Source organism: Gossypium arboreum, chromosome 2 (assembly GCF_025698485.1).
Source record: "Gossypium arboreum isolate Shixiya-1 chromosome 2, ASM2569848v2, whole genome shotgun sequence".
Taxonomy (NCBI): Eukaryota; Viridiplantae; Streptophyta; class Magnoliopsida; order Malvales; family Malvaceae; genus Gossypium; species Gossypium arboreum.
The window spans coordinates 113,939,876-113,954,806 of record NC_069071.1 but is presented as its reverse complement, the minus strand read 5'-3'; the positions used below and the strand labels follow the sequence as shown (position 1 = coordinate 113,954,806).

The 14,931-nt window shown below is 29.2% G+C and overlaps 2 protein-coding genes across 3 annotated transcripts; one reads left to right on the top strand and one right to left on the bottom strand.

The window, feature by feature from the left end:
• Positions 1–6,390: 6,390 nt before the first annotated feature.
• Positions 6,391–10,396, top strand: LOC108460683 (uncharacterized). Of its 2 annotated transcripts, none has more exons than XM_017760275.2 (5): positions 6,391–6,824; positions 7,396–7,484; positions 7,587–9,380; positions 9,463–9,607; positions 9,685–10,396. In XM_017760275.2, exons 1-5 carry the CDS (start codon positions 6,737–6,739, stop codon positions 10,266–10,268), a joined length of 2,700 nt encoding a protein of 899 aa, XP_017615764.1. In that variant the 5' UTR covers positions 6,391–6,736; the 3' UTR covers positions 10,269–10,396. The 2 variants fall into 2 exon arrangements, with proteins under 2 accessions (XP_017615764.1, XP_052881170.1); XM_053025210.1 differs by having other exon boundaries at positions 6,414–6,824; positions 7,379–7,484.
• Positions 10,397–11,258: 862 nt separating this feature from the next.
• LOC108466708 (protein SODIUM POTASSIUM ROOT DEFECTIVE 2-like) lies at positions 11,259–13,492 on the bottom strand. The gene is made up of 3 exons (XM_017767082.2): positions 12,968–13,492; positions 11,850–11,925; positions 11,259–11,620 (listed from the first exon to the last, which is right to left on the bottom strand). Exons 1-3 carry the CDS (start codon positions 13,352–13,354, stop codon positions 11,469–11,471), a joined length of 615 nt encoding a protein of 204 aa, XP_017622571.1. The 5' UTR covers positions 13,355–13,492; the 3' UTR covers positions 11,259–11,468.
• Between the last annotated feature and the right edge of the window lie 1,439 nt (positions 13,493–14,931).

The window sequence follows — 14,931 nt, the reverse complement described above, 5'->3', positions numbered from 1 at the left end:
AACAAAAACCAGACAACAAAATGTTGGAAAAAAAAAATCATACATTAGAATTCATGGGAACTTTGTTGTTTTGTGAGTGGTGGGGGGCTCTTAAAGCAAAACCTTCTTTGATTCATATGTTTTTACTACACCTATCCATAGCCAAGCATCTCAGTCTACCTGAAAAGTAAGAGAATTTGATTAAAGGTATAAGCTTGAAAAATGAGTTTAGACAAAAATAATACTAGTTTAAAACGGGTCAGGTCTCAAGTAAAGTTTTTTTGCCTGAGCTTGACCTGGCCCAAATATACAAAAAAAGAAAATTGCTTTTTATGTTTACTGTTTTGTTACTATTTTCTTGTTGTTTTTTTCATTATTTTGTACAATTTCACTATTATGTGACTATTTTGTTATTATTATTTGGATATTGTATAACTATTATTTTATTGTTAATTTTGTTATTATTTTTAAGACATTTAAGTAGAGTTTTTCTAATTTATTTTTAATTTGATGGGAAAATATTTATTTTAATATTTTTAGTATTTTTAATGTATTATATTTTAAATAAAATTATATAAAATATTAATACGGCCAGGCAGAGCAGAGCCTGTGTTTTAACATTTTTATCCGGACCGAGCTTGGACAAAATGTTATACCCATTTTTCAGGCCAGACTTGGCACATATACCACCTCTAATTTCTACGAAGGAAATAAAAAGGATTAATGTCAAATTTAGTATCTAAGTTTATCTTCAATGTTTAATTTGATACTTAAACCGAAACATCATCATGTGAACCAAAGAATGTTTGGCATGTGTGCTTTAGTAAAAAAAAAAACATAACTACTTAATCGAGACAACCAAAAAAATTTAGATACTTAACTGATTAAAATCAAACTCACGTACCAAATAATAAATTAATCCAAAAAAATCAACCTTTGGATCCCTTAATAAATCAAAAGTGTTTCTAGAAGGAAAGAAAAATCATTGTGATGGAATGAGAAAAGGAAAAGGCAAAAAAGAGTGTAATTTGGCTGCCTTTTATTACAAAAAAAAAAAACTTTATTATATAGATTGGGGACAACAATAATTTTTTCTTGTTATGCTGTTCTTTTTTGCTTTAGCTCTTTCTTTTTTTTTTTTCCTTTTCTTTTTACACTAAAATAAAGGTTTTTCTCAGCTAATCATGCCTTGATGAAATATACCAAAAAGATGAAAATATTATTGTTATTTTATATTTTTTTCTGAAAATATGTAGGAGTCCAGTATTGTTTTTATTTTATCATTAATTTTATTATAAGTTCTTATCATATCTTATCTTTTTTATACAATGCATAGAACTACCCATAATCCCTTCCGGAACTTTAAATAGGAGGATAATGCACTTCAGTGCATTCGAACCTATATATTCCTGCACTAGTAACAATGTTGATGTAAGTTGAGCTAAGACTCAATCGACAGACATCTAATATTGTTAAATTCATCATCATTCCAAACAAATTTAGAAAGAACTGAACAAAACCCACAGATTGTAATTGTGAATGATGAAACTCGAATCCAAGTATTTAATGTTCGAAGCTCCAACAACTTTTGCCAGTTATATCAAGACCTCATTGATAGGGTTTATAATATTTTTAAATATCAGAGTAAAGAAAAACGAGGCAAACAAATATCGGAATTGCTCCATGCTCCTATTTTAAACCAAAAAAAAAATAATAAAAGAAACTCTTCTCTATCTGTTTTCAATTATTCATAAAAAATCTTTCGATTAAAACCGTTGACTTCGAATTTTATCATTTTATGTCTAACTATTACAATAACGTAATATAATTAAATGTTGTTTTTTTTCTATTATTAATATTAATATTATTTTGTAGCATTGCTTCAATTACAATCTTGAAATTAATAATTGATGAAGCTGATTTGATTGGGTTTTGACATGCCCTAAGAGGGTTTCTTCTGATCCGAAAATCATGCAAATTGATCAACTTTGATTATCAATATAGTTTATGTCAAAACCCAAATCATCAAATATTTTCAATAGATCAAAATGTTTTTTTTAAATTAAAAATTACATCTATTTTTACTGTTAAAAATTAATATGGCTGACGGATCCGTTTACTTTTTAATCTAATATAAATAAACTAATCTACTCATTTTCTAGAAGAGGGGCAAAATACAACTCAACTCTTAATATAAGGACTTCCATAATACTTTTACCGTATATCTATGAATATAATCTCATAAAATTTGTACACTTATTTCGGTACTCAATATATAATTATGATAAAAATTAATACATACATAATATAGAATACATTAGATACGTCAGTATTACTCGAAACTTAAAAATCTAATCCAATCAACTTGATTCAATTATTAACAAAAAAAAAAAAAAGAATTTAAACGGCTTGAACTTGAAATTAGTCCAATTTCAAATTACACAAACTAAACCCAAAATTATCCAAAAATAATAAAAATTATTAAAAAATGAATTTATCCCAACCTGACTGCCTAATTGAATGGTGTGTCTCTATATTTTGAATTTGTGTACGTACATATATATGTATAGAAATTTGGGTCTATTTGGTCCTTCATTTTGTCCATAGTATATTACTACTATTAAAGGCACAAATCCCATTGACAATGTATTGTCCCCAAAACACATAAATCTTCAAAGGCTTGAGTCAATTTCTGAACCTACCAAGACACAACATAACCCCAAAGATTTCCCCTATGAATCCCCAAGCTACCTAGCTACTAGCCGGTCCGGTCCGGTCCGATCTAGTCCGGTCCCCTACCTATTAATGTTTTATTTATATATTTTCATAATTAAATTTAAATATTTTTTATTATTTTTAACAATAAAACAAGTCATTTTAAATATAAAAATCATAAATTTGATCAAAATACAGAAATTAACGATATATTTTAATCAATTTTAAACTAAACTTTTAAAATTACATCTCCATTCACTTTTCAAAAGAAAAGGCTATAAACTAGCACTTACTATTAGTGTATTAGTACTCAAAATTAAAAGATTCCCATAAACTTTGTTTGGCACAAGTCACTATCTTCATTGTCTAAAATTTTATTAAATTCATTTTAATCTTTATATACACTGGCGGAGTTAGGGGCAGGTAGGGTACTCGATTGTCCTAAAATAAAAAAATTTTCATTTAAATTCTTTATAATTTATAAAATTTTAAATTAGTAATGGTAAATTTGTATTTTGACTTTTCTAAAAATGATAAAATTTTAATTTAATTTTTAATAATTATAAAGATATAGACTATTTAAATGGTGAAATTGCACATTTACTATTATAAAAATATACAATTTAATTCCGACTCCTTAAAATAAAATTTTTAGCTCCGCCACTGTTTGTATAGACTACAAGATGAGTAATTTACCAATTTAATCCCACCATTCCATATTGTTTCACTAACAAACGCAAGGTTAAATTAAAATTTTAGTATAAACTATAAAAATGGTCACTTAATTATTAATTTTTTTCATTTTAGTCACTAAATTTTTTGAAATGAAATAATTTAGTTGCTTTCCCGTTAATTGTCATTAGATGAGTGATGGTAAGCTATGTGGACTTTTTTTTATTAGTCTAATAACAAATTTAGCCCTTTAATGTTTACACATTCGATTGCTTTAATCTTAACTGTAAATAATTCAACAAATTTAGCATTTATAATTTACAAAATTCATCATTTTAATTCAAATTTTAAATAATTTAATAAATTTTTGCCTTCAACATTTACAAAATTATTAATATAATTTTAATTCTAAAAATTTTTAAAAAAATCATCCTAGTGATAGAAAAACTCAAAATTCAGTCTTTTCAGCATGTAAAAAAAAAAAATCATACCACACCAAATGTCAACAAATGTGAGTAATTCCCAAGGTTGAGAAGTCAATTTTCTCAAGAAAAGAAAGATTCTTTTGATTATATATGAATAAAATATTAAAATCATCACTAAATTTCAATACATTTCATTTCATCAGACCTAAAACTGGATAAATTTTAGTTTATTCTCTTTAGAAATTATGAAATTGTAAGTATATTATAATGATAAAATTATATTTTAATTTTTAAAATTTATAATTTAATCTTAAGAGTAATGGAGAATTTAAAATTTTTTAAGAAGAGTCAAAATTAAATTAAATTTTTTAAAGGTTAAAATATAATTTTATTATGTATTAAATTATTATATTATTTTTAAAAAATTTATTTTTATTTTGGAACCAAAGTGTTATTCAACAATATATTAATTTATAAATTAAATATTTCTCAATGAGTTGCATAACAAATTTTTCATTTTTAGGGAAGCTAAGGATCTGTCTGCTGCCTTAAATTCGCTCGTCCATAAGGGCAACCATATTTGTGATGTGTGAGTATAATGATTTGCTCCTGTCAACGGTTAGTGAGTCAATTGTAAATGTCTTGAAAAAGAACACTTGGATATAATGTGGTTAGCTTTTTAAATGTATATGAATTGACTAAAAAAAAAATTATACACATTAGCTCAAAACTAATATTTAAGGTCAAAACCGACAATTAAATCAATAAAAAACTTAATCGAAACAATATTTTTATCTAAAATTAAATTAAAACGTATAAAAGTTTAAATGTCAATTAAAATTACCGATTGAATCTTAATTCAATTAAAATAAACATTATTGTCAATATAAGAAGATGTGGGTTCGAGTACTTAAAAAGAGCTATAAGTCAAAAAGAACATATATTAATATATATAATTAAAAAGTGTTGCTAAAATATCATTATCCGTGAAGCTTTTAAATTACACAAGTAAAGTCAAAGAGTTGGTGAGTGTTTTATAAAAATATAGTAAAATATTTAAAAAATAAACACGTGACAGTTTTTCAAAACTGTTTATGAAATAAAATAAATATACTGTAAATATACCGAATACTAACCCAAACATTAATTATTAACCCTTAGAGATTTAATTTGGCTTGCAAGAAATGACAAACTTATTTTCAAATCAATTAATTTACCTTAATAATGTTGCCTAAAGTCATGTTTACTTGCAAATAAGGTGATTTGGAGTGATAATTAAGCCTCTAATAATGTTAGTAAATAGTATTTTTTTTAATTTTAAAAATTGTCATTGTTTGGACTTGATTTTGCCTTAAAATTATTGATTTACCTAATGCATATCTCATTCACTATAAATTAATCTATTATTAAATTAGTTAGTTGCAATTAAATTATAATTATTAATTATCAAATGTTATAGCCATTTCCAATTTTTTTCTTATCTCAAATGTTGTTTAACCTCTTAAGCAAAAGCAAATAAAGAAATTAATAAATACAGTTTTGTTTTTGTACCTAAAAATTATAAATTTTTGTCAATTAAGTTTTAATTCGACTGACATGAGTATTGTTGTCAATGCAGGAAAATGTGAGTTCGAGTGTACTGAAATGCATTATCCTCCTGTTCATGGGTTGAGGAGAGACTATGAGTAGTTTTAGACATTGTGTTAAAATGAAGCAGATATGGTTAAAACTTATAATGAGATTAATAAAAGAAAAATATTTTGATAAAATAATAGTTAAAATTAAAATGAAAATTTCATATTATACCATAAATAATTTATGTTGGAAAATAAAAATAAAAAAATAAATTTTAACTCCCAAAAATCTTTAAAAAACTTTTTAAATTTAATTTTCTCGTATAAAAAACTTCAATTAAATCGAGTTAAAAGTACTTTTGAGCAACTAAAATTCATAAATGGATCGATCCCTTTACCTAATGACTTTTTTGACACTATTATAAAAGCACAAGTTTTATACTTTTACAATTTTTTTTTACCTTAGATTATAATATGATATAATTTGATAGTGTCACGTTCAATGTTTTAATAATTGGACCAGTGGTTGAATAGATCAAACCATCAATTCTCGATTCAATCAGTTTAATTGATTCAATCGTCAAACCAATACTAATTAAATAAGTATTAAAAATTCATAAAAATATATATTTTTTAAAATATAAAATTTTATTAAATTAGTTCAACCTAATCAACTATCGATTTTTGTCTCGATATTTTATTTTTACCAATTTCAATAAGTTTTCGAGTCAAATTGATTTAACCCTTTGTTAAAATTGTTATATCGATCAATTCTAGAACAGTAACATTATCAAATATTGACAGAATCTAAATTTAAGTATCAAAATTGATCTAATTTTCAAGTTCAAAGACAAAAATAAACCGTAAAATACAGATACGAACATAGACCTAATTATAAAATTCAAAGACTAAAAATTATATTATTATTATTATTTTAGTTAAGATAGAAAATAATTTATCCATCAAAGAGAAAAAAAAGACACGTAGACAAATTAGTTAAGGTAGGGACAAGACAAGGGCATGGGGATCTCCACTTGCCCGCGCAGGGTCACCCCCCCCCCCCTTGCCTTAACCCCTCTCTCTCTCTCTCTCTCTCTGTCTCTGTTTCTCTTTCAGCATTTGAATGTTCAAAAGAGAAAAAAAAAAAAAGCTTTCAACTTTCTTCAACGGACCCTTCTTTATTGCCGCCGTTCTCACGCTCTCCGTTTTCACCTCTCTGCTAACATTTCTTTCCACTTACCCTTTTTTCTAAAAACAATCAAAATTTTTCTTCTACTTTCTTTCAAAATTCGTGATTCGTGATTTTCCCTCTAAATTTCCGTTTTAGATTTCTGGTTTTTTTTTCTGGGTTTAGAGTTAAATGAGTGAAAAATGGAGCCATTTGGGCATCGAAGGCCTAAGATTTCGAGCTTCTCTGATGATCTAAACTTCACTCATTTTCAACTTTCTTCAACAAGAGGTTCGCTTTTCTCTTTTTTAATTTTTTAAATTTATTTTGAAGTGATATTTTTGCTTGGTTTTGGGGAATCCGAGGCAAAAGAAAGTTTTTTTCTTCTTCTTTTTCTTTTTAAAAATTTTCGTTCCTTTATTATATCAAAGTTTTTTTCTTCTTCTTTTTCTTTTTTAAAATTTTCGTTCCTTTATTATATCAAGATTCCATTTTTTTTCCTCTTTTATTCTGGTGAATTTAGTAAGTTCAAAAATTTTCTGGGTCTTAATCCTACTTTCCTGCATTTTCTTAGTTACCAAACACAACATTTTCCCGCATTTGTTCTTGTTTTTTCTTCTTTAGTTTCTCACCAGTTAAATGTTAAAGCTTTCAATAATGCTATATATTTTTTTTGCTGACACTTATCCTTGAAAATTTATCTTAATTATTTTAATCATTTCTCTATCTAGCATGCATTTTTTACTATATGATTTCATGGCTTTTAAAAGCTTAGCTTCTAAAATAGTTTTAAAGCCTTAACCTTTTCTTTACTCATGGAACAGCTTATCCTAATACTTTTATAGGAATTTTTCTTTCTCAGGAAACAAACAGGTTCAAAAACAGAGAAAATTTCCAAATTTGACATCTGATTCTGCTACCTCCATTAGTAATAGTAAAGACCAAGATCAGGTGATGATTTTTTTACTATATGATTAGAATTAATACTCATTTTAGCTTTAGATACTATTGAATAGTCATGTGAATGCCAATTATGTTTATGTTTTTTTATAGTTAATGTTTGAGTTGGGTTTGAGATCTTCAAAACAATCAAGTGGGATCCCGATGAAGAAGTTGTTAGCACGAGAAATGTCGAAAGAAATCGAATCTCGAAGACGGTCTTCGAGCGTTATAGCTAGATTGATGGGGCTTGATGGATTACCACCTGAACAAAAACGAGCTGAGGGTGCCGGATTTTATAACCGGCGATCTTCTAGGAGAAACTTGAAAGAGGAACCGGAGTTTAAAGATGTTTTTGAAGTATCGAAAATGGAGAGGAGCGGCGGTGGTTATTCTTCGCTGGGGACTGTAAACTCAAAGCTATCTGATGCTGAGGTTGCTTTTATTCAACAGAAGTTTATGGAGGCTAAACGGTTTTCGACCGATGAAAAGCTTCGGGATTCTGAGGAATTTGATGATACACTCGCGGTGTTAAATTCCAACACGGATCTTTTGTTGAAATTCCTCGAGCAACCGGATTCATTATTTGCTAAGCATTTGCATGATCTGCAAGGTGTGCCATCGGAGTCTCATTGTGGTCGAATATCGGTCATGAAGTCATCACGCACTCTAAACAATGACGATGGTCAATCGAAGCACCGTAGTAAATCTCCTCAAGGTCATCACTTGTATGGGAAATACACAGCTCCTAATCGTCCTGAGTCACCTATGTTTCAATTAGACGAAAAAAACGAGCCAACTATTCTACCGACAAGAATTGTTGTATTGAAACCAAATCTCGGGAAATCACGGAATTCTACTAGAAATGCTTCATCACCTTGTTATTCTCATAATTTTCCATCTGAAGGCATCGAACACCTTGAAATTTCAGGTATTGAGAGTAGGGAGACAGAAATATGGCGCAAGAAAAAGGTTCAACAAGATATCGGGTTTTCAAGGCATAATTCTAGGGAATCGAGGGAAATGGCGAAGGAGATTACTCGGCAAATAAAAAATAGCTTTAACGATGGCTCGATGAAAATTTCAACTTCTAAGTTTCGAGGATATGCAGGGGATGAGAGTTCATGTGATGCATCCGGTTCTGAATCTACAAACGATTCCGATGTAACAACATCCTACAGGGATAAACAACATAGGAGGCTATCATCCCGTTCTAGTGAATCATCGGTTAGTAGAGAGGCTAAGAAGCGATTATCTGAGAGGTGGAAATTAACACATGGGTCTCAAGAGGTGCAAATGGTTAGTCGGGGTAGTACACTCGGTGAAATGCTTGCTATCTCTGATAGGGAAACGAGCTCAGCTAATTCGAGTAGCTCGGTTGTTGGAGAAGGATGCAGTGAGATCTGTGATAGTTCTCGGCCAGCAGTGTGGAACGAACCTTTAGGGATTAGCAGTAGGGACGGTTGGAAAGATGGATGTCTCGGTAATCTTTCAAGATCACGATCTGTTCCGGCTTCTTCTACTGACTTTGGAAGTCCTAGAATAGGTACTCGACATGGAAGTCTACGTAGAGACAAGTATGTGATCCCAAAAGCAGTAAAAGGCAATTTTAATCCAAGGGAAACTTCTTTGGTTACCAGTAACCAACGATCCCGTGGTAATAAATCTAGATTTTCGAGTAGTAGTTCCAGTAGTATCAAGGAAAATAGCGACACTTCTCCGGATTTTGTTATCACCCCACATCAATCGTCCGGAGAATCTGCTAGCATTGCGATGGATTCCAGTTCTGTTCTTGAGAACACATTGGAAGTTAATGATCCGAAAAAGCCTTCGGACACGGAATTATCTGCTCCTCCTTCAGTGAATGCTGATGTTTCTAGTGGTGATGTATGTAACTTGGAGCCCAAGGTATTCATTTTTCATTCGAATGATGTTTTAGTTCGTCTGTTTCCAAATACACACATTCTAATACTCGGTTTAATAAATGCAGGAACCATCTGTATCAGAACTAGGATCTCAAGCAGGCTCTAAGGAGGGAGGTCAACCGAGTCCGATTTCAGTCATTGAAGCTCCTTTCGCCGATGATTTATCATCCGGTTCTGAATGCTTTGAAAGCATTAGTGCTGACCTCCATGGTAATTCACAACTCTTGTTCATTCCGTGTCTATCTCGTGTTTACTTGTGATCCTATCTTTTACGTATGTTTTATTAGGCCTTCGTATGCAACTGCAACTATTAAAACTCGAAACTGAGGCATATGAAGAAGGAACGATGCTTCTTTCAAGCGACGATGATGGTGATCGAGTATCTATTCAGTTAGCAACGGCTGAAAAGAATTTGGAGTCTGTATACATAGTTGATGTCTTGGTTGATTCCGGAATCAATGGAGCTGACCTCGATACCTTCTTAGCAACATGGCATTCTCCAGAATGTCCGGTGAATCCAACAGTATTCGAAGAACTCGAGAAAAAATACCATAATCTGAATTCTTGGTCAAGGGCCGAAAGGAGGCTGATGTTCGATAGGATCAATTTGAAGCTACTCGAGATCCATCAACAATATACAGATCAATTCCCATGGATAAAGAAGCCTGTAAGAAAAATTATTCCGAAGTGGAACATACTAGAGCTCGAAGATAGCTTGCACAAATCACTGGTAAGTGAAAACAAGAAACCGGACATGGATACCGAGGTATGTGAATGGTCGAACTTGAGGGACGATATCGATGTAATCGGTAAGGAAATCGAGAGATTGTTGGTTGATGAACTAGTAGGTGAGGCAGTAGTTTGGGTTTAGAAAGTTGAGCTTTATACAAAAGTGATTGAAATATTATCATTTTATGAATGTATAAATAAGTTCTAAATCTTTACACCAGCAAGAATTATCAAGAAGGTATCAATATCTAATATCATTTGGTCCATAAATTTGGTAATTTTTTCAATTTAGTACTGGAATCCTTTTTTCCAGGTTTTGATTCATATGATAATGTGGCACAAAGATTTTCTTATTTTCCCACTATGAAACTACTAGGAATAATGAAACATGTACCAATAAAATGCCGTAAAGTCATTCCTTATATTAGGAGTTAAATTATATTTTGCTTTTTTTACTAAAAAAATAGGTAAATTAGTTTATGTATATTAGATCAAAGAACAAACTGGTCATTCTGTTAAAAATTTGATCAATTTTTACTATTAAAAACTACTTTTTACATATCATTATGAGGTACACATGGCATACCATGTGTCGTTGTTTGGTTATTCCAACATCAGTTTTTAACAGTACAAATAGATAATTTTTTTAATAAAATTGGTCAATTTATTCTTTAAAAGAAAAAATATAATCAGACTCCTAGTACAAAGACATCCATGATACTTTTACGCCCTAGAGTCCTATGGTATCTAGATTATATTCGATATTTATATTTAATACATATTTAACCATAATTTTAGTTATAAGGTAAAAGTACCATGGAAACCATCGTACTAGGAATCAAATTGCATTTTGCTCCCTCCAGTAAAAAAATGAACAAATTAGTTTATATACGTTATATTAAAAAGTAAATTGGTCATTTTATTAAAAAATTTATTCATTTCTATTGTTAAAAATTGGTCTTTGTATGTTGGCATAAAATACACGTGGTATGCCACGTGTAACTCTCTAGTTATGCCATTTGTATTTTTTTAAAAACAATCTCGTTATAAGTTTTGATTATATCTGCTCTTTTTGACGCAATGGTTAAAATTACCCATAACCCCTCTCAACAAAAAATAGGAGGATAATGTATTTTAGCACACACGAATTCACATTCTATTGCATTGGCAATAATGTCTGTACTAATCAAATTAAGACTCAATCGATATAAAATACAATTCTACTCTCAATACTTGTAAAAAAATGTTGAAGTAACAATGCCAAATTCAATGTACAAACTACAATTTCATTGGATTTTCTTCTTCAAAGTAGAAAAAAGGAGTAACATTGCTAATCTTGTCATCAATTCTTGGTTGTAGGAGCAGCAGAAATGTCAGATGTCCAAAATTGAGCAGACTTAACCTTTGAAACACTGGCCAAGACTTGTAATGGTGTCACCTCTCCAACAATTGTCACCTTCTTTGCTTCAAAATCTATGTTAAAGGATGTCACACCTAATCAAATCATTACAACAAAGGGTTTATGTTCTTGGTTAAGGTACCCAGATTATGAAAACCAAACACAAAAATATTAAAATAATTTTCAATTTATTATATTTTATTTTTAATTTTAAAAATTAAATTATTCTAATTTTATACTTAAAATGTAAATTTAATTATTAAATTAAAATTTATTGTAATAATTTTTATTGCATAGCTATGAAGTGAAGTAAATCATACATACCTTTCATTTTGGACAAATGTTTCCTCACTTTTCCTTCACAACCTTTGCAGTGTAATGACACCTTTAGAACCAAAACCTGAAACCATTTTTTTTAATTTAAAAAAGGAAAAAGAAAAGAAAGTTATTTCAATTAATTTAAATTTAAATTTAATATAATTCGATTTGATTATCGATTTGATTTATAATTTAAATCTAAAATAATTTAAATTAAAACTAAATTAAATAAAAATTGTCAAAGATTTAAATCATATGAGATAACCCATCTAAAATAATAAATATATTAGTCTCTATACATTAGATCAAAAATAAATTGATCCTTTCGTGAAAAATTTTATTCATTTGTATTATTAAAATAGACGATAAATATATTAGTCTCTATACATTAGATCAAAAAATAAATTGATCCTTTCGTGAAAAATTTTATTCATTTGTATTATTAAAATAGAAGTGGTGTGCCACGTATATGTCATGTTAATATATAAAGATCAGTTTTTAACAATAAAATAAATATAATTTTTACAAAAGGATCAAGTTAATCTTTAATCTCTAATTTGTCCATTCCTTTAAGTAGAGAAAGCAAAATACAATCTAATTTCTAGTGAAATGAAATACTACGTAGACTTATTTATGAGTCGAGCTACCCTTCCAAGCCTGAAGGCCCATTCGAAATCTAGAAGAGTTTGAACAAAAAATTAGGCATGTTTCAAGCCCAACCCAATCCATTTTAAGTTTATAATACTTTATATTATAAATTTTTTTTAGAACATAAGTAAACATTAAAATAAAAAAATTCAATAAATAAAAAAATAAAATAAAATAAAATATTTTAAAATTTTAAAAAATTAAAATGAGTGAGACTAAAATAAATTTAAGTTAACCTTTTACAAATATAGATAATTTTAGATAAAATTTTAAACTAATATTTCAAGCTGATCCGAACTTAAATAAACATAAAATATATTCCTGTTATACTTATACCGGAAACAAACTCACCACCTGCACCTCTGGACTCCATGCTACTTTACCCTCGAATTATCTTTAATAAAAAAAACGACATAAACCCAAAATGAAGCGATCTAAACCCGAACTAAATGTAAAATGAAGGAGAGGAGGGAAACCTGGTGTACAGAGGGTTTTGAAACAATGGGTTGATCTTGTTTTATAGACAGAATCTTGTTATTACCCGCATCTGCAGCAGCATCTTTAATGTTAGAAGAAATGCTTTTCCTTGTAATAATATCCATTGCCTTCAATGAACTCTTCTTCTTCTTCAAATCATTAGCTGAAACTGAAACTGTATTATTTGAACACCATTTCTCATGGTTCTTAAGCAAATGATAAGGCAAAGGATTGATTGGCGGCGGGTGAGCGGCGCAAGGCAGGGTTTTGGTGAATCTTTTGGCGGTGGTGGGGTTTTGGCCACTGGCGGTGGCTGAGACTTGGTCTATGCTTAAACATATGGCTGTTGAAGCTTGGGATGCACACAATATATTCATTCCTTTCATTTTTCTTTTTTGTTTGGATAGCAATGAAGGATAACTAATGGCTTCGAAATATCTGATAGAAGAGAAAAACAGAGCAATTTCCTAAAGAACAGTTGGTTTTCATGCTTCAAGTTCTTGATTTATTGCAAGAGAGAGGGTGGGGGGAATGTGAATTCCATTCTTTTACTTTATACAAATTGATATGTTAGTCCCTCTATTTTAATTTATTGGAATTTAGTCCTCAAGTTAGTCTAGTTATTGGTAAGACATGAACATGGACTGCTGATTTGCCATTTTGTTATATATAATTTGATAAATTATTTTGCTGATTTCTAGTAAATAAATTGTTGAATTGTCGATTTTCAAAAAATGATACTGTTTAACAATATAATACGATTGAACTAACTTTTCGATTTTCATAAGAGAGTCAAATTTTGACAATTTAAATTAAAGACGCTGATTTCTCAAAAGATGAAATTCATAATTAAATCCTTATTGATACGTATCTATATTGAGATGTGACGTTTCAACCTTAAATCGATGTTTGTTTTATAGTCCATAGATAATACTCTTTTGGGGAATATGACTATCTATTCAAACAATATCATCTTCAATATTTGAACTCGAATGTGTAATATATTTTACCGTTGTACTAACATTTGTCGATATTTATGGTAAGACTTTGATATATTTAACTAATTTCAAAATTCGTGATATGATAGGTTGACTATTAATCTCATTATATATTTTTATCATATTTGTTCTCTTTTTTTTTTATATACAATATTTAAAATTACCTATAATTTTTCCTTAACTCTTAAATAAGAGAATAATGTGTTTCAGCGTACTCGAATTTACGTTCTTCTGTATTGACAACAATGTCCATGTCAATCGAGTTAATACTGAATCAACGATAATGATAGAATAATTAATTAGAGATATAATTAATAATGACAAAAAGGAGTATTGGGGACAGCAAAGCGATGGATCACGAGACATATACATATGGAACAATGCATGGGCTGAGTTAAATAAAACATAAAAAGTTTCATCGTTTTCGATTGAAGACATAACTGTTTGGTGTGTCTGTCAGGTGGAGGATGCCCTCTTCACACCAAATGAGACACTCCCAACGGTTAATTTATCACCACCCAGCTTGCTATTTTTATTGTTAAGGCTTATACTAAGAAGATCATTGTTAATAAATAAAATAATTAATTAAATATTTAGATTCGAGTTTATCATATGATTTGGATTTAATATTATTTATTTAATTAAAGAGATTATTTTGTTTTTGAATAATCTCATCATAGATTCTGATCATATTCTTTTTATACAATACTTAAAACTACCGATAACCTCTCCCCAATCTATACTTATTGACACAATGCTTAGAAATACCTATAGTCCCTCTCTAACCCATAAAACCCATGTCCTCCTACATTATTGAATGGGTAAACTACAAAAATAGTTACTTTAGTTTGTCTCTAATTACATTTTAGTCACTTATGTTTAAAATATTATGTTTTAGTCATTTACGTTATCATTTTGTTTCAAAGTTGTCACTCTACCATTAAGCTCTGTTACCTCCCTAACGG